Genomic DNA, 25,470 nt, shown 5'->3' on the forward strand with positions numbered 1-25,470 from the left:
CAATAATAATAAACAAAAGCTATTGCCGCGATCTCGACTGTTGTTTTCAATCGAAGTTGGCACCACATCGCTGCGCTCCACAGACAATGTCTAAATTTATGATACTTGACATTTCGCTAGATTATTTCAAACGATATCCTTACACGCAGTTTCGAGTGTCTCATGTGACTGTCTCATTGATCCTCCGAACTCAATTTTTGTCAGAAAACTATTTGACACATGGCACATAAGGTCTTTGTTTTAGTTTCCCCTTTTCTTTCTTAGCACAGCCTGCGCACCTTCGCCTTGTGTCACCTTCTGTAGGTAGATGGTCTGCAAGAGTCACCATACATCTGCATGCAGCACTTGGGCGTCCTACACCTCTTTCTTTCATTCTTTCGACAATCGCGCCTTTCTTTCCGCATGCAATCGTCTGCTCTGCAAGTGGTATAAGACGATCAATTAGTGGTATTTTATGGTATTTTTTATGGTGTTAGTCTCGAAATACAAGTCAAGCATTCAACACTGACGCCATCGGGTGCAATCTGTAATCGTAAGAAGTCTGGAAATCATTAGCAGGCTTCCCTTTACAAGTGACCGAGCGAGGTGGTGCAGTGGTTAGCACACCGGACTCGCATTCGGGAGGACGACGGTTCAATCCCGCGTCCGGCCATCCTGATTTAGGTTTTCCGTGATTTCACTAAATCGCTCCAGGCAAATGCTGGGATGGTCCTTTGAAAGGGCACGCCCGACTTCCTTCCCCGTCCTTCCCTAATCCGATGAGACCGATGAAGTCGCTGGCTGGTCTGTTCCCCGAAAGAAACCAACCCAACTTTACAAGTGCGACGTTCATAGGTAGCAATAATGCGCAGTAAATTCGAACTAGTTCTCTGATAACCTACCGAGGGACACATAGATCGCAATGGTAATGAAAGGATTAATACGATGTTTGATTTTGGCGAACATAGGTAATATTTGAAACTTCCTGCCGTACAGGCGAGTGCTCCGCCGATCCTACCACACAGCTTTTCTTCCGCTGGTACCTTTTCTCCTACCTTGCAAACTTCACAGAGGCTCTCCTGCGAAACCTGCAGAACTAGCAATCGTGGAAGAAATATATCCTTTCTTCCAGAAGTGTTTTTTCTGCAAGTTCCGCAAGAGAGCCTCTATGAAGTTTGGGAGACAGGAGATGAGGTACTGGTGGAAGTAAAGCCGCGAGGATGGGCCGTGAGTTGTGCTTGCATAGCTAAGTCGGTAGAACCTTTGTCCGTGAAATGCTAAGGTTCCGAGTTCGAGTCTCGGTCTGGCACACTGTTTTCATATTCCAGGAAGTTTCGTACCAACGCACAATCCGCAGCAGAGTGGAAATATCATTCTTGGTATTGTTTGCGCATCTCGAATTACTGGATGCGAGGTTAATGTAGTGATAAGTCTTTTTCTTCTGGCGGAGCTTATACAACTTCCAAATATTGTGCAACATCTCATCCCCCGTAGAGCGAAATGAGGTAAACTCCAAGGTTTCTGGGCGTGGTTGATTAATCGTGTGCTTTCCGGCGTTAATTTCATTTTTGTTCACAAGTCGTCGAAGTTCCGAGATGAACAATTTGCACCTACGCTTCCGAAAATCAAACAACACATTAAGACAACACCGGCCAAAAAGTGCGGGCACTGAATAACAAATGGCTCTGAGCACTATGCGACTTAACTTCTGAGGTCATCAGTCGCCTAGAACTTAGAACTAATTAAACGTAACTAACCTAAGGACATCACACACATCCATGCCCGAGGCAGGATTCGAACCTGCGACCGTAGCGGTCGCCCGGTTCCAGACTGTAGCGCCTAGAACCGCACGGCCACTCCGGACGGCACTGAATGACAAATAAGCACGTAAGGGCGTAGAGAACTTTGGAAGTCCAGCCCTATAAAACAGCCGTGCGGCACCAACAGTGCTCCACCGTCCGGCTGCAGTCCAGACGACGAGTACAAAACAGCTCGCAACGCACGAAGACAGCTGGGTCGGTCGCCGAAATATCGAGCACGAAAATGGAAACGACTCAGCTGAACACCCGAAAGTATACTATTAGCCAAACACGCCGAGAAAACCTGAGAGACCAAAAGACACTTGAGTGCTCTTACGGTGTCACCCTATCCCGAGCAAACCTGACGACGCCACACGATTACAAGGAACGACGCGCCGGCGATGGCCGTCAGGTGAATCTGTAGAGATTGCGCGAGCGGTGCGGATTTTCGCTTCTCTCGCGGAACAATTGCGTTAGGATGGGGAACGCTTTGAACTGGCGTAAAGATATTCGAACACTTCACGGCAGAACTGGAGCAACAATTTTAAAAGGAAATTTAAATAACATTTGCTTTACAATACGTCATAAAGGAATTGTTAACATATTCGCATTTTTAATTAATCAACTTAAAATACAAATTAACAACAATCTCGATTAAAATCACTAAAAGTTCCCACTGTGCGAAAATCTAGTTTTGTTTAGGTAAACCAAGTGGCACATTACGTACCACTGTGGGATAATGCTAACATAATCGATACAGCAATGGCTGATGCCTCAAATGCAATCGGACTCTCTGTTCATCTTACAGCAGGATGGGGGCTCCACCCCATATTCATCGCGAAATTCGTGGGTACCTGAACACGGAACTCCCGCGTCGCAGGATTGGCCGTACTACAGAAGTGGACAGCTGTTTCATGAAATGGCCTCCCCGATCACCACATCTCACTCCGTGTGACTTTTTTCTATTAGGACACATTAGAGATCTGGTGTATGTACCGCCTCTACCAAGTGATGTAGCAGAGCTCTGGGAAAGAATATGGGAAAGGACTGCCACAGTCGGCGATGCCATGCTGGGACGGGTTTAGCAAGAATTCGATTACCATATTGACGTCTGCCGGGTCACTCATGGTTCACGTATCGAATGTTTGTAAAAAAAAAAAAACTTTCAGGGTTTTCTTCAAAATGCAATTGTACGACATCTGTACAAAATTTAGTTCTCGTGCAATAAATTATTCAAAGTGTTCCCGCCCTTTATACACGCCATTATATATATATATATATATATATATATATATATATATATATATATATATATATATATATATATATATAACCACCACTAGCAGTCGCACGGTCTTACGGCGCCTTGTCGCGGTCCGTACGGCTCCCCACGTCAGAGGTTCGCGTCCTCCCACGGGCATGGGTGTATGTGTTGTCCATAGCGTAAGATAGCTTAAGTTAGATTAAGTAGTGTGTAGGCTTAGGGACCGATGACCTCTGCAGTTTGGTCCCATGAGACCTTACTACGAATTTCCAATTCCACCACTGGCAATTATCAAAATGGTAATTAACAGTGGTGGAATGGAGGTGTTGCGTCTTACCCAACCGTATATTACGCAGAAAGATGTTAAGAAAATCAATATTCTAAGTACAACATACAGAAAGGAGTGGAAAAAATTAAAAAAAAACAGAAGTTGATATAATAATGATTTTCTGATTATTCAGCTTCTACATTTAGCAGAGTTTCATCGGTATATTTATCTCTCAATTTCAGCCGCTCCCTAGAGTCAAAATACTTCGCATAGCATACAATACGTACGCATAGCGTGACAGGTGCCTAAAAATTTGAAAAACTTTGTTGGTATGCCTGCGTGCTTGTTTGGCAAACACGTGGATAAAACAGCGAAAAAATGGTTCAAATGGCTCTGAGCACTACGGGACCCAACATCTGAGGTCATCAGTACCCTAGAACTTAGAACCACTTAAACCTCACTAACCTAAGGACATCACACACATCCATGCCCGAGGCAGGATTCGAACCTGGGACCGTAGCGGTCGCGCGGTTCCAGACTGAAGAGGTAGAGGGGTTTAGCTACCATCTGTAATAAAAAAAACTGTTTGAACGGATCAACGAACAACCTGAACGGGTGTCATCGGACGTCCGCCACGAACAAATTCAACAAACAATATAGAACAAAATGTGATAAAAAAAGCGGTTGTAGGCGCTTCAGTCTGGAACCGCGCGACCGCTACGGTCGCAGGTTCGAATCCTGCCTCGTGCATGGATGTGTGTGATGTCCTTAGGTTAGTGAGATTTAAGTAGTTCTAAGTTCTAGGGGACTGCTGACTCGGCCAACCCGGCCGGCTAAAACAGCGAGTTCGACAAACAAGTTTGCCCGTTATCAGAGGCATTTAACTACGGTGCACGTAGTAAGACCTGGTGCATCGCCTGCCACGCCCCGCGTGCTGCGACCACGGCAGAGCAGAGCAGAGCAGGCAGCCACAGCACGGCAGGGCTCCGCGTGGAGCGGCGCTGGCTGCGTATTGATTGCGCCGCTGCCGGCAATGGCCGCTGCCAAAACATCCCGCCTCCGTCTCGCTGCCCCCGCCTCTCCCCCTGTCCGCCCCGTGCTCACATTCTTACTCACCCACAGCCACGCACTTCCCAATAGCTGCACTAGCTATACCGCGCCCGGCTGCCCAGTCAGGGCCGAGACCAAATAAGAGGCTTACTTCTCGGCGCTGTTCGAGTGTTTGCGATTTGGACTTGAGGCGAATATCAGCGGAACGGTGCTATATTCGCTGCAACGGTAACAATCAACTGCTTCAGCCGACGCGAGTGCCTTCACCAAACTGACAACAGATTCGTTACAATGAAGAACGCAGCACTAGCTACAGGTGACAACTGCCGTACCACGCAACGGTTCTGCCGGGCCTATAAGCATTACTTACGAGGGGCGTTTGAACAGTCCGTGCAAAAATAAAACCTACTTACCTGTTTGGGGTAAACCTTTTTTATTTTTCGACATAGTCTCTTTGTAGACTTATACACTTCGTCCAACGCTGTTCTAATTTCTTGATCCCTTCCGAATAATAGGAATTGTCCAAGTCTGCAAAACAGCCATTAGTTGCTGCATTCACCTCCTCGTTTGAATCAAATCTTGTCCCACCAGGCCGGCCAAAGTGGCCGTGCGGTTAAAGGCGCTGCAGTCTGGAACCGCAAGACCGCTACGGTCGCAGGTTCGAATCCTGCCTCGGGCATGGATGTTTGTGATGTCCTTAGGTTAGTTAGGTTTAACTAGTTCTAGGGGACTAATGACCTCAGCAGTTGAGTCCCATAGTGCTCAGAGCCATTTGAACCATTTTGTCCCACCAGCCATTTCTTCAAATTGGGGAACAAATAGTAGTCCGAGGGAGCCACGTCTGGAGGATAGGGGGGATGTTAAACTAGTTGTAATCCTATTTCCATTAATTTTGCGACCACAACTGCTGAGGTGTGTGCTGGTGCATTGTCGTGATGGAAAAGGACTTTTTTGCGATCCAATCGCCGGCGTTTTCCTGGCAGCTCGGTTTTCAAACGGTCCATTAACAATAAATAATGTTCACCTGTAATAGTTTTATCTTTTTCTAGATAGTGGATGAGGATTATCCCTTGCGAATCCCAAAAGACAGTCGCCATAACGTTTCCGGCCGAAGGAATAGTCTTCGCCTTGTTTGGTGCAGATTCGCCCTTGGTAACCCATTGTTTAGATTGTTGTTCGGTCTCAGGAGTACAGCAATTTATCCATGTTTCATCCACAGTGACGAAACGACGCTTAAGACCCTGCGGATTGTTTCTGAACAACTGCAAACCATCCCTGCAACACTTCACACGAATCCGTTTTTGGTCAAGCGTGAGCAAGCACGGAATCCATCTTGCGGATAGCTTTCTCATGTCCAAATGTATATGCAAAATATTATGTACCCGTTCATTCGAGGTGCCCACAGCTCTAGCAATATCACGCACCTTAACTTTTCCGTCATCCATCACCATATCATGGATTTTATCAATGATTTCTGGAGTCGTAACCTCCACAGGGCGTCCAGAATGTTCAGCATCACTTGTGCCCATATGGCCACTCCGAAAATTTTGAAACCACTTATAAACTGTTCTCATCGAAGGTGCAGAGTCACCGTAATCTTTATCAAGGTTTTCTTTAGTCTCCTGAGGCGTTTTGCCTTTCATAAAGTAATCTTTAATCACCACACGAAATTATTTTTCGTACATTTTTTGACAATCACTCGACTTCCTTGATTCAAACGAATGCCAAACACAAAGAAATAGATCACTATGGCTGAAACTCTGTGTGCGTTCTTTCCAAAGATGCAACTAACTAAACACGACCTCGATACGCGCCATCTCTCGGACTAGGCACGGACTTTTCAAACACCCCTCGTAAAGGGAGTCAGGGTACGTCCGCCCCAGTTAGTTCTCGCTGTGCTATATGCATTTGCGAAGAGGACAGTAGACATACCGCCTAATAATCGTACTAAATGCCGCTATCCAGTCCATTGCGGTTCTGCGAAGCACATCTGTATGTGTCAACTACTTTCGTCATTATTTTGGCGTGTAGTCCGTAGTTGGCACAGAATTACTTAAGGCATTTTAGATTTATCTAGCAACTACGCAACTACTGAAAATGCGTATTTTACCAAACCTAAACAAACATTTATGCGCAGTAATGGTTCAATATTTAGTTGTTTGTTACCATCAGGAAGCTATGAGTGAGGTTAGCGAAAAATAAAATAGCCGCCGGCCGAAGTGGCCGTGCGGTTAAAGGCGCTGCAGTCTGGAACCGCAAGACCGCTACGGTCGCAGGTTCGAATCCTGCCTCGGGCATGGATGTTTGTGATGTCCTTAGGTTAGTTAGGTTTAACTAGTTCTAAGTTCTAGGGGACTAATGACCTCAGCAGTTGAGTCCCATAGTGCTCAGAGCCATTTGAACCAGCCAATAAAATAGCCCACAGAACAATGTTAAGGCCAGAAATACCTGACAAATGTGTGTGAAATCTTATGGGACTTAACTGCTAAGGTCATCAGTCCCTAAGCTTACACACTACTTAACCTAAATTATCCTAACAACAAACACACACACCCATGCCCAAGGGAGGGCTCGAACCTCCGCCGGTACCAGCCGTACAGTGAAATACCTGACAAATGTGCATGCAGACGATACTTCCTGTGTAAACACGAAAATACAACCACATCGGCCTATAAAATGAAGAGCGTTTTCAGCAGTTGTGTAAATGGATGCAAAACATCTACAGTAGTGAAATGTCAACTACATTCCACTTCACTCTCTGCCCCTTCGTTTTTCAAACATATGGTCCATAGACTGATCGGCCGGAACATTATGACCACCCAACTAATATCCGGTATGTCCACCTCTGGAACGGACAACAGAGTCGGCGAACCGTGGCACGGAAGCAACGAGGCCTTATTAGGTCGCTGGAGGGAGTTGGCTCACATATGCACACACAAGGCACCTAATTTCCGTAAATCCCGGCGAGGGGGCATCAGCTCTGACGGCACGTTAAATCGCCTCCCAGATGTTTTCGATCGGGCTCCGATCTGGCGAGTTGGGAGGCCAGCACATCAAATGGAATTTGCCACTGAACCACTCCATCACACTCTTGGCTCCGTGAAATGGAGCATTATCTTGTTGAAAAATGCCACAGTCGTCGGGAAACACGATCGTCATGAAGGGGTCTACGTGGTCAGCAACCAATGTTCCAGACTCCTTGGCCGTGATGGTGGCTTGCACGAGCGCCACTGCACCCCCGGACGCCCATTTGAATTTTCCCCAGACACATTGGAGCCGCCACCAGCCTATCTCCGTGCAGCAGTGCAGGTGTCAAGGAGCTGTTCCCCTGGAAGACGTCGGATTCGTGCCCTCCCATCGGCACGATGAAGAAGGTGTCGGGATTCATCAGACTATACAACGCTCTGCCACCGCGCCAACGTCTAGTGCCAATTTTCACTTGCCCTTTCAATCGTAGTTGCCGATGTCGTGTTAACATTGGCACCTGAATGATTCGTCGGCTGCGGAAGCGCATCGTACGGAGTGTTCGGTGCACTGTGTGTTCAGACACACTCGTACACTGCTCAGCATTAGAGTCTGGTGTTAGTTTCGGCACAGTTCGCCGCCTGTCATGTTTTACCAGTCTGCCCAGCCTACGACGTCCGGCATCTGTGATGAGAGGTGGCCGCTCAACCCCACGACGTGTGGACGTGGTTTCACCTTGTTTTCCGCACGTTTCGAAGACATGTACCTCTGCACTCCTCAATGTATATAGTGTTTTACGAACAACAGTCCAGAAACTGCAATCTTTATATATTTATCTGTAAGTATTTTAGAGTGAACGCTCTTATCTTCAGGATTTAAAAGTTGCAATCGACGCTATTCCCCATGACCTGTTGTAGCATTCACAACTGTGTTGTGAAAATTTTACTGCCTCGCCAGGATACTGTCGAAACCCCTTGTAAGCATGTATCGAGTAGCGCTGATATCGATTATCATGACAGCGCTATGGTCGCCTTTTTTGTTTTTTCTTCGCGCCAGAACGAGCGAGGGAGCCATGGCTAAAATGGCTCTGAGCACTATGGGACTTAACTTCTGAGGTCATCAGTCCCCTAGAACTTAGAACTACTTAAACCTAACTAACCTACGGACATCACACCCATCCATGCCCGAGGCAGGATTCGAACCTGCGACCGTAGCGGTTCCAGACTGTAGCGCCTAGAACCGTTTGGCCGTCCCGGCCGGCGAGGGGGTCATGTCGAGGTGTTTAATCGTGTGCTTGATGTTGAGATGTTAAGGAATCAGGCTAACAGAACAAATAAATTTTGTGACTATAAAGGTGTTCGATGCTGTGTAATTATTCGTGCACGTCACGAGACGTAATCCGCGATTCGCGAAGTCAAAAACCACGAGAACATGTTTAGACGCCCGCGAGCATCTCATCCGCGTCGACAAATGAAACTTGGACTACCTATATTGCCACGAACGCCGCATCTGGATTGCAGTGTGGCATGATGTATTGTGGTGTAGTGCTACTGTATGTATCAGTGCTTCAACATATTTGTTACTTTGTGCAGCGTGTAACAGTGCAGCCTCAAAGTAGTGCAAGTGTTAAAAAATACGTCAATGGATTATACTAGGCTGAAACTTAAATTTAGGTAATTGGCACTCCTTTATTCCCCTTGTTAGTTATCATTTATTACAGCAATACTCAAGCTGCTGCTCCTAGACTGCAAGGGAAGAAGCGAATGACGATTGGATTTACGAGTTGAGAGGGTAGGAATAGCAAATACAGACGAAACTACACTCCTGGAAATTGAAATAAGAACACCGTGAATTCATTGTCCCAGGAAGGGGAAACTTTATTGACACATTCCTGGGGTCAGATACATCACATGATCACACTGACAGAACCACAGGCACATAGACACAGGCAACAGAGCATGCACAATGTCGGCACTAGTACAGTGTATATCCACCTTTCGCAGCAATGCAGGCTGCTATTCTCCCATGGAGACGATCGTAGAGATGCTGGATGTAGTCCTGTGGAACGGCTTGCCATGCCATTTCCACCTGGCGCCTCAGTTGGACCAGCGTTCGTGCTGGACGTGCAGACCGCGTGAGACGACGCTTCATCCAGTCCCAAACATGCTCAATGGGGGACAGATCCGGAGATCTTGCTGGCCAGGGTAGTTGACTTACACCTTCTAGAGCACGTTGGGTGGCACGGGATACATGCGGACGTGCATTGGCCTGTTGGAACAGCAAGTTCCCTTGCCGGTCTAGGAATGGTAGAACGATGGGTTCGATGACGGTTTGGATGTACCGTGCACTATTCTGTGTCTCCTCGACGATCACCAGTGGTGTACGGCCAGTGTAGGAGATCGCTCCCCACACCATGATGCCGAGTGTTGGCCCTGTGTGCCTCGGTCGTATGCAGTCCTGATTGTGGCGCTCACCTGCACGGCGCCAAACACGCATACGACCATCATTGGCACCAAGGCAGAAGCGACTCTCATCGCTGAAGACGACACGTCTCCATTCGTACCTCCATTCACGCCTGACGCGACACCACTGGAGGCGGGCTGCATGATGTTGGGGCGTGAGCGGAAGACGGCCTAACGGTGTGCGGGACCGTAGCCCAGCTTCATGGAGACGGTTGCGAATGGTCCTCGCCGATACCCCAGGAGCAACAGTGTCCCTAATTTGCTGGGAAGTGGCGGTGCGGTCCCCTACGGCACTGCGTAGGATCCTACGGTCTTGGCGTGCAACCGTGCGTCGCTGCGGTCCGGTCCCAGGTCGACGGGCACGTGCACCTTCCGCCGACCACTGGCGACAACATCGATGTACTGCGGAGACCTCAGGCCCCACGTGTTGAGCAATTCGGCGGTACGTCCACCCGGCCTCCCGCATGCCCACTATACGCCCTCGCTCAAAGTCCGTCAACTGCACATACGGTTCACGTCCACGCTGTCGTGGCATGCTACCAGTGTTAAAGACTGCGATGGAGCTCCGTATGCCACGGCAAACTGGCTGACACTGACGGCGGCGGTGCACAAATGCTGCGCAGCTAGCGCCATTCGACGGCCAACACCGCGGTTCCTGGTGTGTCCGCTGTGCCGTGCGTGTGATCATTGCTTGTACAGCCCTCTCGCAGTGTCCGGAGCAAGTATGGTGGGTCTGACACACCGGTGTCAATGTGTTCTTTTTTCCATTTCCAGGAGTGTATAATCCCACCCTCCCCCATTCGCTTACACCCTCCTGCAACTGTTAAATCCTGCAGATGGAGCTTCCGCTCTGAAATACGTATCGGTAAATAAAAATTAATTGATAACATTTTTTAGATTCCACTGTATCTCTGTTCTAAGTAAAACTATTATGGATTCTTTAAATCGTACGTAGCATGTATCCTTCAAGACATGGTTCTGATTTTCACGAAGAATGTAGTATAGCCAGAATTGGATAACCTAGATTGCCATACACTCAATGAAAAAGTCATCTGTAACACTTCCACGAAGTGCTACTAATTACAAAACACGACAAATGACTCTTCCAGCATAGAGAATAGCACTCCGGTTTATATTTATCTTGAGATTGAGGTTACGTGAGCGCCACGTCAGTCCTCGAGTGCCCACGCGTTCCTTCGTGTCACTCGCACAAGCGTTCCTTGTCACCCGCAAAGACTACGTCGAGCGACAGCGTCGCACAGAAGGTACCGTTACAGACAATAACAGCGATGCTTAAACAGGTCCGCGCAGCAAACGTGGGGAGATAGTTTGCTGCGGTCACCCCCGCTCTATCCTTCTTCAAGCTAAAGCTACAGGGGCGTCTTTTTAACCCAACGATTTTACATAACTTGATGCAACGTGTTCTTAGCGTAGAGACCTGGCTAAACCATATGTTAAACAAGGCAACGCGTTAAATGACGCACGTCTGGGAAGCACGATGCATTGCTAACGTGTGGATTGTCCGCGAGAATTCCCCCGTTCCTTGCAAAGACGTATGGTGTTTCCCCATCGGAGAGTCCTTCACCTCACCCTCACACACACACACACACACACACACACACACACACACACACACACACACACACACCACGTCAGTTTCTGGAGCTGCACTGTGCCACGAGCAAGCTTTTAAACTGAGCAGCTGCTCACAACTTGCGGCTGTGATCGGCAAGTTTTTGTCTGCATTTTTAGTAATTATCTCACCGATCGTCATCTCATTCGAATTCGTGCAATATTTGTTAGCTAAATTGCGAAATGGTTCACGCAAAGGATCATCTGATTCAACGAACGGATCTGCATACAACGTCCCTCCGCAGTGAGGTCTGAAAGACGAGCGTTCGCGACGACGGCAGTTCAAATTCCCTATAGCTACTCATATTCTAAGAGGTTTTCCTAAAGCGCTTAAAAGCAAAAGAAAACGGTAAGGCTATTTTCTTGATCATTACTCAGTCCGAGCACACTCTCTCTCTTTAGTGGCCTCCACGTCAAGGGCAGTCGAACCATAGCCTATCGTCTTCCGTTTGAAAGAGGTTATTGCGTGTGAAGAGAAGCATAAGCAGTGAATGCACGCCATTTGCAACGGTTGCGCCGTAAGTGGGCTGTTAACGCTTACCCAGTGACTCACTTCTCCGTATGTGGTAAAGTTACAACGCTGATCTCGAATGTGGAGCTTGCTTCGAAAACCACACTGCTATGCTAGACGTGGCTGTTGGACGTGGTAGCTCCTTGCTTTCCTCCGGCTTCAGAGTTTAGTTTTTATTGTTCGCCGGCCGCTGAGACCGAGCGGTTTTAGGCGCTTCAGTCCAGAACCGCGCGGCTGCTACGGGTGAAGGTTCGAATCCTGCCTTGGGCATGGATGTGTGTGATGTCCTTAGGTTAGTTAGGTTTCATCTACATCTACATCCATACTCCGCAAGGCACCTGACGGTGTGTGGCGAAGGTACCTTGAGTACCTCTATCGGTTCTCCCTTCTATTCCAGCCTCGTATTGTTCGTGGAAAGAAGGATTGTTGGTATGCTTCTGTGTGGGCTCTAATCTCTCTGATTTTATCCTCATGGTCTCTTCGCAAGATATACGTAGGAGGGAGCAATATACTGCCTGACTCTTCGGTGAAGGTATGTTCTCGAAACTTCAACAAAAGCCAGTACCGAGCAACTGAGCGTCTCTCCTGCAGTCTTCCACTGGAGTTTATCTATCATCTCCGTAGCGCTTTCGCGATTACTAAATGATCCTGTAACGAAGCGCGCTGCTCTCCGTTGGATCTTCTCTATCTCTTCTATCAACCCTATCTGGTACGGATCCCACACTGCTGAGCTGTATTCAAGTGCCGGCCGAAGTGGCCGTGCGGTTAAAGGCGCTGCAGTCTGGAACCGCAAGACCGCTACGGTCGCAGGTTCGAATCCTGCCTCGGGCATGGATGTTTGTGATGTCCTTAGGTTAGTTAGGTTTAACTAGTTCTAAGTTCTAGGGGACTAATGACCTCAGCAGTTGAGTCCCATAGTGCTCAGAGCCATTGTTTTGTATTCAAGTAGTGGGCGAACAAGCGTACTGTAACCTACTTCCTTTGTTTTCGGATTGCATTTCCTTAGGATTCTTCCAATGAATCTCAGTCCGGCATCTGCTTTACCGACGCTCAACTTTATATGATCATTCCATTTTAAATCACCCCTAATGCGTACTTCCAGATAATTTATGGAATTAACTGCTTCCAGTTGCTGACCTGCTATATTGTAGCTAAATGATAAGGGATATATCTTTCTGTGTATTCGCAGCACATTACACTCGTCTACATTGAGATTCAATTGCCATTCCCTGCACCATACGTCAATTCGCTTCAGATCCTCCTGCATTTCAGTACAATTTTCCAATGTTACAACCTCTCGTTATACCATAGCATCATCCGCAAAAAGCCTCAGTGAACTTCCGATGTCATCCACAAGGTCAAATATGTACATCGTGAACAGCAACGGGCCCACGACACTCCACTGCAGCACACCTGAAATCACTCTTACTTTGCGAGACTTCTCTCCATTGAGAATGACATGCTGCGTTCTGTTATCTAGGAACTCTTCAATCCAATCACACTATTGGTCTGATAGTCCATATGCTCTTACTTTGTTCATTAAACGACTGTGGGGAACTGTATCGAACGCCTTGCGGAAGTCAAGAAATACGGCATCTACCTGGGAACCAGTGTCTATGGCCCTCTTGAGTCTCGTGGACGAATAGCGCGAGCTGGGTTTCACACGACCGTCTTTTTAGAAACCCATGCTGATTCCTACAGAGTAGATTTCTAGTCTCCAGAAAAGTCATTATACTCGAACATAATACGTGTTCCAAAATTCTACAACTGATCGACGATAGAGATATAGGTCTATAGTTCTGCACATCTGTTCGACGTCCCTTCTTGAAAACGGGGATGACCTGTGCCCTTTTCCAATCCTTTGGAATGCTACGCTCTTCTAGAAACCTACGGTACACCGCTGCAAGAAGGGGGGCAAGTTCCTTCGTATACTCTGTGTAAAATCGAACTGGTATCCCATGAGGTCCAGCGGCCTTTCCTCTTTTGAGCGATTTTAATTGTTTCTCTATCCCTCTGCCGTCTATTTCGATATCTACCATTTTGTCATCTGTGCGACAATCTAGTTTAAGTAGTTCTAAGTTCTAGGGGACTGATGACCTCAGATGTTAAGTCCCATAGTGCTTAGAGCCATCTGAACTATTTTTTTATTGTTCCGAAGAATGGTTTGATGCAGCTCTTCACGTTAGTCTAACGTCAACAAGCCACTCCATCTTCTCTTAACTACTGCACCCAGCATTAATTTTAGTTTGTTTGCTATAGCCCATAAACTTTTCGGGATTACGAGACTGACGATTCCTTGATGGCTCGGGATGTGTCTTACTGACAGTTACTTACTGTTAGTTAAGTTTGTCCACAAATTTATTTTCTTCCCAATTCGGTCCCGGACCTCTTTCAGTAGCACTCGATCTACCGATCTAATCTGCAGCATTCTGTATCGTTACATTTGAACAGTTCCTGTCCAAGCTGTTTATCGCCGAAATTTCACTTCCGCACAACGCTATGCTCCTGACAAACTGACTTCTCCTACCAGCTATATGGGGCCCTGCGGCTCTATCAGAATAACGAAGTGATTGAAAGTCGCGGCAGGGGAGGGTTCGATAATGTCGGGTCACGATTGTCCGCGTACACAGTACGGTTGCGGCATCAAATGGCTCTGAGCACTATGGGACTTAACTTCTGTGATCATCAGTCCCCTAGAACTTAGAACTACTTAAACCTAACTGACCTAAGGACATCACACACATCCACGCCCGAGGCAGGATTCGAACCTGCGACCGTAGCAGTCGCGCGGTTCCGGACTGAGCGCCTAGAACCGCGAGACCACCGCTGCCGGCGGTTGCGGCATCGACATCCGGGCGTTTCTGTTCTGGAAACATTAACATGCTATTCGTTAAAGTCCATATTGGGTTTGCTTTGGCTGTCATGTGAGATATCAGAGCGACATGACAGCGGTGGACAAAAAGGGGTGAGCAAGCTTTAATTGGATGTTGCTATGGCAGCAACCCAGTTGACAAGTAGCTGTCAACTACTCCGCCATTCTGACACAAAGTTCGAGTGGATACCGCAGCACGGTGCAAATTGACATTTTTCACATCAAGTCATCACTGTAAGGAGAGGCAAAAATCTAGGGATCGAAACCTGATTGGACCTTTGGGTTTGCATTTTCACATTTATCGGCTTACCCAGAGAGCTCCAATGCCTTTATACAGAAACGATATCGGCCATTTACTCTAGCGCAGAGGTCCCGAAGTTTTCCTCTGACGGAACACTTCGAGAATTCTAGTACTTCCACACCTTGTTTATTTTGAAGGTTAATAATGTTTTGGCGTAACCACAAGCGCCGGAACGAAGACGAAGAACTCAAGACCAGAGAAGGCAGTGAGGCGACGTCAGCCAATAGTGCGATGATTAGACCGGACCACGACAGGAGCGGCCTCTACAAGAGGAGAATATAAGCGCTGCTCCTGCCAAACTCTTTAGAAGCAAACACATAAGACAGGAAACCAAAAGGACCCTCTACAAAACTGTGGTATACACTGCTTCTAACAAACACAGAACAACGCGCTCCAGTACGCGGCCGCCAAATACATCGCTGGCCCCACTTCTATGGGCGGCCCGCTGCTTCCATCGCTGGCCGTCTTTACACGCACGCTCCCTTACGTGGCCGAGAAATACATCGCTGGCCGCACTTCTCCGGGCGGCTCGCGGCTACCATCGCTGGCCGCCTTCGCGCGCGCGCGTTTGTCAGCACACAGCAATTGGCTACGCCAGGAAACATTGCGATTGGTTTTCCCTGGAAAACAGCGACCCCAGCCGACGGCTCCATTAACTAGCAAGCCTTACATAAACCCGACCGCCGCCGCAAACGACAGTTCTCATCGGGAAGTGCAGTACGCCGTGTTCCAGCTGTTTGTGGATGACTCGCCGCACCACTCGAGGTTACCTAACTGCTCAGCGGAAAATCTTGCGACTTCACTCGGAGAGACTGAACTTCACTGGACTTGGGAATAATTACGGGACGTGCACCCCACAATGCACATTCGGACATTGGTATAACCAAACTTTAATACTGCATTACTTCTGAGTGTGAGCCTGGGTAGACGCTTGGCTAACATAATTGTTAAAAAGTGATTTGTGATTTAATAAACCAGACTGAAGAGGTTATTGTGTTATTCCTGGTTATAACAAAAACTACTGTCCTCCCCACCATGAATTATGGCTGCACATCATGGGGAACAGCTAGCAAAACCAAAAGGTATGAATGCAGACAATACAAAGTCCTTCGATGGACCCTAGGCGCTCCCCTGTGGACCAAAACTACAACCCCCCATTAAGCCCTGGAGATGGACACTGTCCCCATTAAGCCCTGGAGATGGACACTGTCGAAAGAACAATAAAAAAGCTAACCACAACTGTCTATAAAAAGCTGGGCATATACAGAGACAACAGCAGACACCTACGAAACATCGGAACAATCTAACCAAGAACATGGCACGAACAAAGAGTTCCACGAAGCATCATAGAGCCAGCAATCTGAATTCGTGCCCACCAGCAGAAGAAACATTACTCCCTAAGAAAATCACCACCTAGGATAGGCTAATTACTACCCCATACTAGACCAATAGGATGTAAAATAAGCTCATGACAAGCCAATTAGAATAGGCTTACTAAAAATATTAGATCAGTAAGATGTAGGATAAATTCATGGCACGGTGAAAAACCAATCAGAATAGGCTAACCAAAACCATATTAGGCCAGTAAGATGTAGGATAAATGGTTCAAATGGCTCTGAGCACTATGGGACTCAACTGCTGAGGTTATTAGTCCCCTAGAACTTAGAACTAGTTAAACCTAACTAACCTAAGGACATCACAAACATCCATGCCCGAGGCAGGATTCGAACCTGCGACCGTAGCGGTCTTGCGGTTCCAGACTGCAGCGCCTTTAACCGCACGGCCACTTCGGCCGGCAAGATGTAGGATAAATTCATGGTGTCCAATCAAGTAAAATAGAAATCAAGTAAAATAGGCTATAAACAAAAGGAAAACCAGAAGTCTAGGACGTCTAAATAAGTAATCTTATATAAAGTCAAACCAAGACAACATAGGAATATTGACCTAGTGACAACAAAGCTAGAAAACCAAAGCTTCAACCCAATGAGGCACAGAACCCCACCTACGGCGGCGGATTGGCGAACTTCTAAGTTCAATAACTCACGATCCTGTCCCCAAAAGTTTAAATAAACGGTGCCACCACAGCACTAAAGTCAAACAAAAACACGTCAAACCGGCGAAGCCGGTGGGAGTGATATTCAACAATGTTACACAAAGAAAAAAGCTTCGGCCGCTCAGTATCGGGACAGTATTCGCACAGTTGTAGCCCGGCACTCACAGAAGCGTTATTAGTGATCCATATCCATTTGCGTGTTTAGACACTGTCTATAGCGGAGAACATTACGGATTGCACGTGGCCCATCGCTTGCGACACTTGTTGTAAATACAAGTTAATTATTTAGAATGAAATTTTCACTCTACAGCGCACTGTGCGCTGATATGAAACTTCCTGGCAGATTAAAACTGTGTACCGGACCGAGACTCGAACTCGGGACCTTTGCCTTTCGCGGGCAAGTGCGAGTTCGAGTCTCAGTCCGGCACACAGTTTTAATCTGTCAGGAAGTTTCAAGTTAAGTATTGTAAATCTTCTTTATTTTAATGAAATGTATTAAAGTGATTTGCTTGAATTGTTGAATAGCATTCCGAGAAAGCAGCATCCCTTAGGCACCCTATACGAGACGAGTGGTTCCTTGTTTTATTCGGTGACCACTTCAATATTAAATCATAAATAATAACATAGGACTCACAACAAAATTAAAAAATAATTAGTACCGTAAAAAAATCGAAAGAAAAGAACCGCCACGTTATCAACAGTTATTCGCGGAACACTTATTAACTTTTCGCGTAACATAGTTTGGGAAACTCTGATCTAGCGTGTAAACTCAGTCTTCAGAACACGTACTACGTCGCGAAACGGGCAGTCTTTCGCTACACGTCCGTCAGGCGGCAGCTGCTGGCTGCCCTGCATCGTATTCGCCTAAATCAATTTAAATGCGAGAAAGCGGGCTGCCTTGTAGATAGGTGTGACAGCAGTGGAAAATGGTGCTTGGCTGCAGTGTGAATGTCCTCAGTACCTGAGCAAACAACGCGTTCTTTATGTAGGTGCGTGAAATGATAACTGAACGACGCGCGTGCGCCTGTGTTGCTATTTGTGGATGTCGCGGTCACGTATCTTTCCAGTCGGTGTCTTCTCGTCTTGCACAGCAGTCCTACTGAGATTACGAACGCCACGCTCCTTTAACCCCAGAACTCTAACCGGAGGGCCGGCTGGGGTGGCCGAGTGGTTCTAGGCGCTACAGTCTGGAACCGCGCGTTCGCTACGGTCGCAGGTTTGAATCCTGCCTCGGGCATTGATGTGTCTGGTGTCCTTAGGTTAGTTAGGTTTAGGTAGTTCTAAGTTCTAGGGGACTGATGACCTCAGAAGTTAAGTCCCATAATTCTCAGAGCCATTCGAACCATTCTAACCGGAGGAAAATGCTGTACCACTACTAAACCACCGTATAGCTTTCTAATCTACATTTTATTAAAAAAAGGTTCAAATGGCTCTAAGCACTATGGGACGTAACATCTGAGGTCATCAGTCCCCTAGACTTAGAACTACAGGGCGTTTCAAAAAGAAAGAGCAGATTTCAAACATTTATTTCTCAAAAACTACAAATGATAGAAACACAATTCAAACGTTTCTTGTCAGAGAAAGGTTCAAAGTTTTTCAATGGTCCGCGCAGAAGTTCCATGCAAATCCGCAGTGGCGCTGGCGTTTGTTTGTAGGAAAATGGCGACGACACCACAGGAACGATCATTTTGTGTGCTGCAATTTGCAAAGTTAGAGTCCATTGTTGGTGTGCAACGTGCATTCCGCCGTCAATTCAACAAACAGCCGCCTCGTCATAAGCAAATTTATGAGTGGCATCACAGATTCGTAGAAGATGGTTGCATCTGCAAGCGAAAAAGCACGGGTCGTCCACGCACATCGGATGAAAATGTCGAGCGTGTCCGTGCAGCTTACGAAAGGAGCCCTAGAAAATCCACGGCACGGGCAAGTCACGAACTAAACATGTCTAAAACAACGGTATGGCGCGTTCTGAGTAACCGTCTGCACATGAAGCCGTACAAACTGCAGTTATTGCAAGCATTGCGTCCTGACGACCACAACAAAAGGTTCGAATTTTCAACTGCAATTCTACAGGACATGGAAGAGGACAATTTTGCCGAACGATTAATTTTTTCAGATGAATCAACGTTTCACATTTCTGGTAAAGTTAATCGGCATAACGTACGAATTTGGGCGAGTGAAACTCCGAGGGACGTTATTCAACATGAAAGAGACTCACCAAAGGTTAACGTCTTTTGTGCAATTTCGGTAAACAAAGTTTATGGACCTTTCTTTTTCATGGAGAAAACTATCACAGGAACCATTTACCTGGACATGTTAGAAAACTGGCTATTTCCTCAACTTCAGGAAGATTCAAATCACTTCATCTTCATGCAAGATGGCGCCCCACCACACTTCTCTGAACCTGTACGACGGTACCTAAATAACACCATTCCAGGACGGTGGATTGGAAGAGCAGGAGCACAAGATCAATGTCATCGTCTGTGGCCTCCCAGGTCACCAGACCTTACACCCTGCGATTTTTATTTGTGGGGGTACATAAAGGACTGTGTTTATGTCCCACCTATGCCCGCTACTCTTCAAGAGGTACGACATCGAATTGTTGCGGCCGTGAATTCGGTAACTAAAGACCAGTTGCGTCGTGTGTGGCAAGAAATGAGATACCGGTTTGATATTTGTCGTGTAACAAATGGTGCTCATATTGAGGTACAGTTTTGATATTTGTTGTGTAACATTTGGTACTCATATTGAGTGAAGGACCGTTGGAATTGTGTTTCTATCATTTGTAGTTTTTGAGAAATAAATGTTTGAAATCTGCTCTTTCTTTTTGAAACGCCCTGTACTTAAACCTAACTAACCTAAGGACATCACACACATCCATGCCCGAGGCAGGATTCGAACCTGCAACCGCAGCAGCAGCGCGGTTCCGGACTGAAGTGCCTACAACCGCCCGGCCACAGCGGCCGGCTACATTTTATTCAAAGGAAGTCATAATTTATAGGTTATGCATTTGTTGGTTACAATTACTAGATCTCCAGTGGTTTGCTACATACCAAATTAAATGCAGAATGTCATATTTTATACCGTGATGCAGTCGTAAATTTTACGAGAGTTTAGTAATCTACCGTTAAAGGTAGCTGCACCCAGCGTGCCTAGGATTAATTTCCGCAAAGATTAGGACCGTACAAGCTTGATGGTGATTTTTTTTGATGGAATTTCGATTATGCGTGTTTGTGGAACTGTTCAATCGTGTGCGTGCTTCAGTGAAGCTTGTGCACGCATTCGTTAGTGATTAATTTTTATTTGGTCCTGCTAAATTACTTTCCGTAGAAAGGTTGTACTGTAATGTAGGTTTGGTCAAAGAATACAATATTGCATGGAGAAAAGAAGAAGAAAATCAACAGTGTTATCAAACAGTTTCCCTAGCGTGTTTACTGCTAAAGATAAATATGTGAATAATATTTTCGTTTCTTTAACCACTATTTACTCCACATGTCACGTTTTCTCTTTTGTTTTTTTCGTAAGACAAACAAAGCGGCTGCCAAAGACGCGCATCGTGGTCTTCGACGAAGAGGCCGATTGACTGTACAAAACATGCTTCAGCCGTGGGGAGGCGCTAGGAACATGAGCATGTTTGCTAAACACGCTTGCGCATGCGTGATTGTCAAGCATGTAGTCACGTGTGCAGCCGCCTTAAGATGCGCTTCGAAATTGTTGCACGAGGATTCTCCTGCTTTTAGACTAGACGTGTTTCTTCGCCACGAAAACCCCTTCCCCCACATTGCTTGGGAGGCTAGCCTCCCACGCAACAGCCGACCCCACAGCGGAAAGTTCCGACGCCCTCGCGCAATGGCGTCTCTCGTCCCTCACCTCTCCCCTCTGAGATTAGCGAACCACTCTTGTCAGCAGGGCTCGATCTAGAAAACAGAAACGTTTCTAGAGAACGGCCGATTTGCTCTACTACTACGGAGCGTGTCGGCCACTCGACAGCGTCTGACCGTATTCCCAAAGTCGTGCCACACTTTTAACACGCAGACATATATAGCAGTAAATCAGTTTGGCCGTTCTCTGCTTCGAATTGTACTGCCACGGTACTCATTCGTTAGAAGATCGGAAGAAAAGCACAGGCATACCAACGCCAATGGGGTTATGCCTGGTTAAGTACTCTAGTTGAAACCAGCCTTCAAGTTTATGTAAGATTTACGTATTAAACTGTGTCAGCGTGCCCTCTAATGACGAAAAAAAGCAGTGTCGTGCTGTTGTTTTTAAAAAAGTAGACAAGTTGAGTACACATCGGTTCCGTGGGAAAGTACGTTCCATAGAAATCGTAAGTTCAGATTATGTTGGTGATACTGTTTGCCCAAGCACGCTAAAATAATAATGGTACGTGTTTGCTTCGATACAGCCGCGCGCGAAAACCCTTTTCCAGAGCAACTGGACGCTCCGTCACTGCTGCTGGGTTCCATTGGCTTTCACTTCAAACTTATCTTTGCGGAGCGTTCAGTACGACGTAGTAAGTCGGTGGAGACGGTTGTGTAAGTGCTGCATGTTTCAATAGGATGTCAGAGCTACAAAAGTTACGTTTCCGTGTAAGAAGAACTGACGTACAATTTAACATGAAGCATCCATTTTGTTAAACACGTGTGACCGTTATTGAAATCAGAATAATGGAACGCCTATAGTGGAACATTGCCTTAGTGTTCTACATCTACACTCCGCGAGCCAGTTTACAGTGTGTGGTGGAGGCTACTTCAGCACTACAATACGTCTCCCCTTCCCTTTTCCGTTCGTGACTGGTGCATGGGAAGAATGACTGTCCACAAACGTCTGTATCAGCTCAGATTTCACCGACTATCTCGTTATGGTCACTTCGCGAGACATATGCGTGAGGAGGTAAAATATGTTACCAACCTTCTCTTGGAACGTACGCTCTCTGAATTTTTAGTTGTTCTGCGACGCATAACGCCTCTCCGTAACGCTTTCACACTTGCTGAACGTAGAATTCTTCCAACAAATCTCAACCTCTGTTCGGTTACTTCTACAACATCTATAGATATGCTCTGCAAACCATCGTGAAATGCATGGCACAGGGTACGTCCTATTGCACCAATTATTAGGGTTTCTTCCCACTCCATTGGCGCGCGAGAAGCATGATTGTTTGAATGCCTCAGTGCGCGTTGTAATTATTCTAATCTTGTCCTCACGATCACTATGTGAGCGATACGTAGCGGGGTTGTAGTACATTCCTAAACTCATAATTTAAAGCCGGTTCTTGAAAGTTTGTTAGCAGACGTTCTCGGGTTAGTTTACGACTATCTTCAAAAATCTGTCAATTTAGTTTCTTCAGCATCTCGGTAACGTTCTGTGACCATTCTTGTTGCCTTTCTTCGTACAATTCTTTGTTTATAATAGTTTGGATGCAATCATACTGCTTTAGATCTCTACAGACGGTAACTTTCTCGCTTTATAACATTCCCTTATCCTTCCAAATACCTACACTAGGTTCAGAGGGTGTCACGGCAAGATAGCTTCTGTCACTTAAATTTTGAGGGTTCATCAGTTAATTAAAATAGAAGCACTGTGATTCAACTACATGTAATATTTTTATTAATACTGTTTCGTCACACAGTTCAATATCATGTGACACTAAGCAAATGCTTCAGAGCAAGCTGCTTTGCTACGAATAGTTACGACGTGGACAGAGAGCTATTCTAACATTCACCGAGAGCGTGCCAGGCAACCACAACAAACAGCGCAGCGCTATTATCCACCTCCATTGTTGACACCGCCAGTTGCTTCCTTCATTGTTGATATAAATGAATATACTTTCCAGTGATATATTACGACTGTGGAAATTAAGCTACGTGTCTTAAAGGCTTTTACTGTTTCCCTCCGTCATTTATGCTCGTACGTAACATTTATTAACAACAAAGGTACGTGCAACAATCGTCGATGTTGCTCTGACTCATCACGTTACTATCGAAATGTTACAAACTTTCAAGCATGATTGAGATGGAAAATGTGTAAATTTGAGGTAATGGGCCCTGCAACGGAAAAGCCCGTGTCGAAAGTTATACGCGAAAACCGTTCTCATAGGTCTGACAGTGGAATACATGTACCGGTACTGTTGTTGCTAAGATTGTAGGGTAGGCATTGCACGGACCAAAACAAGAAAAGTCTCTTTAGCATGGGCTCCAAATGCATACCTTAAGAGGTCCGCAATAGAGACGTGTTTCACGCTATGATGATGAACAAATGTCCTTAGCTCCCAAGGTATGCATTCTAGAGCTCATTATTTTCTCTCGTTTAAGTCTATACTAACATCTCTGAAAGTTGCATTCCCTATATTCTTAGGAACAACAGTACCGATGCACGTATTGCAGTGCCACAGGTATCAGAATGATTTTCGCTTGTAACTTTCGACTCGTTCGTTTCCGAACCTGGGACCCTGACCTGAAATTGAACATTTATCCGTCTCCATCATCCTCGAAAGTTTGTAACATCACGGAATCACCCTGCGTATACTTACATTTACAAGCGCCATCGCCTGTAACTTTGGCGCTCTGTATCATCGCTGGATGACGTTTCCGGACGTGGGTTCCTATATAAAACTTGATCTACTAATTCCCCTCTACAACCTCTAGAAGCAGATAACATCAGTTGTGAAACGTCCCGTAAATATCGCAGATAATAGCGGCCGTGTAACTCAGTCCCTTGCGGTTCTCGCAAAATTACTTTTCTATCCATCGATTTCGTTTCGTGAAGAACGACGTGTTGATATCCCTGAATCCAGTGACAGTTTTGGTCCGGCACTTGGTAAGTTCCTGTTCACCAAACGGCAGTTCGGTACTGTATCGACTGCCTCCCGGAAGACGTTTCCGAATGCGTTTGGCGGGGACGTGACGTTCGAGACGACGGCATCGATCGACGGGCGTTCCTCGGCTGCACTCCAAGACGGCAATCGACCCAGACGTGTTCCGGAGAGACGGGCGAGCAGAGGGCTGGCCAGCCCGGCGGCGAGACTGCGGCACGGCTGGCTTACCTGCAGTGCGGCTGTGGTTGTGTCCGGAGCCCGCGCGGCTGCGCGCCTCCGCCTCCGGCCCGGGTCGCTCACCGCCGCCTCCACACTGTCCACTGCACTGGCCGCCCCGGCACGGCGGAAATGAACTCACCAGCACGGTTCGGAACGGATCGGAACAGAGCGTCGCGGCACGGAACACGGGCGCGCAGCGACCACCGCAGCCGACCTCCGCAGCAGACTGCGGCCGCCGCGCCACTCGCAGCGTTGCGCCGCTCCGCCATGCGCGGTTCGGGGCCGCCGCCAGGCCCCCGGCTCGCGGGCGCGCATGTGTCGCGTCGCGGCTCGCGGTGCGTTGCGACGCGCTGTGCGAATCTTGACGCCGCAGACGCGGAACCGACGGGCATTGCGGAGTCTTCACATTATTATTTATTCGAGGCGTTTATATTTTTACGTAAACCGAGTTCCTAAATCTCAGCCAAGATTCGGAGAATGTAGTTCTATGGAAACTGAATAGCCGCACACACGAGCGACGCATCGCGATTCAACGCCATGTCGTGCGATATGTTCGCATATCGCAGCGATCGATCGCTGATCGCTTCGAATTTTCGTACATTCTGATGAATCGCATACGATGTGTGACAATATGGCTGCTTGGATGCGACCCGTTTGTCTAGTTATTATTAACCTTAGCGGTACCAAAGCATTTTCCATAAAGCGAACTTACTACCAAGGGAGAGGGGTAGTTTGGGCCCACCACAATTTTTTTTTAAATAACTCGTTAGTTGTTAACATCCAACAAGATCTTTTTTAAATAGCTACTGATGTATAAGTAGAGCCCTGAAGTGGAAATTCCTTTTAGCATAGTCTTAACAATACCAAGTCATTTTCCGTAATGTGTATACGGGAAGAAGGGCGCTTTATGACCACCGTAAAAAATTTAAAGAAGTACGATTTTCGTTAATTTCATTCACAACATACGCTCTTCAGATACGTACATGTGCAAGAAGGGTCCTGAAGTTGTAAATATGAATTTGACATTTGTTGCGAAAAGTTACAAAAAAATGGCTCTGAGCACTATGGGACTCAACTGCTGTGGTCTTCAGTCTCCTAGAACTTAGAACTACTTAAACCTAACTAATCTAAGGACATCACACACATCCATGCCCGAGGCAGGATTCGAACCTGCGACCGTAGCAGTCGCACGGTTCCTGACTGCGCGCCTAGAACTGCGAGACCACCGCGGCCGGCGCGAAAAGTTACATTCACTAATAAATTCAAAACAATTACGGAATCA

The 25,470-nt window shown here is 46.8% G+C and overlaps 1 protein-coding gene across 1 annotated transcript in view; it reads right to left on the minus strand.

Annotated features, from left to right (window-relative positions):
* Positions 1-24,457, minus strand: part of LOC126252653 (uncharacterized) — a 915,736-nt gene extending 891,279 nt beyond the window's left edge. The window contains exons 1-2 of the mRNA XM_049953555.1: positions 24,403-24,457; positions 24,198-24,322 (exon numbers count right to left, since the gene is read on the minus strand). Coding sequence (XP_049809512.1) covers positions 24,198-24,322; positions 24,403-24,457 — 180 coding nt within the window. The remainder of the gene's footprint in view (positions 1-24,197; positions 24,323-24,402) is intronic.
* Positions 24,458-25,470: the final 1,013 nt, after the last annotated feature.

This window comes from Schistocerca nitens, chromosome 4, assembly GCF_023898315.1.
Source record: "Schistocerca nitens isolate TAMUIC-IGC-003100 chromosome 4, iqSchNite1.1, whole genome shotgun sequence".
Classification (NCBI taxonomy): Eukaryota; Metazoa; Arthropoda; class Insecta; order Orthoptera; family Acrididae; genus Schistocerca; species Schistocerca nitens.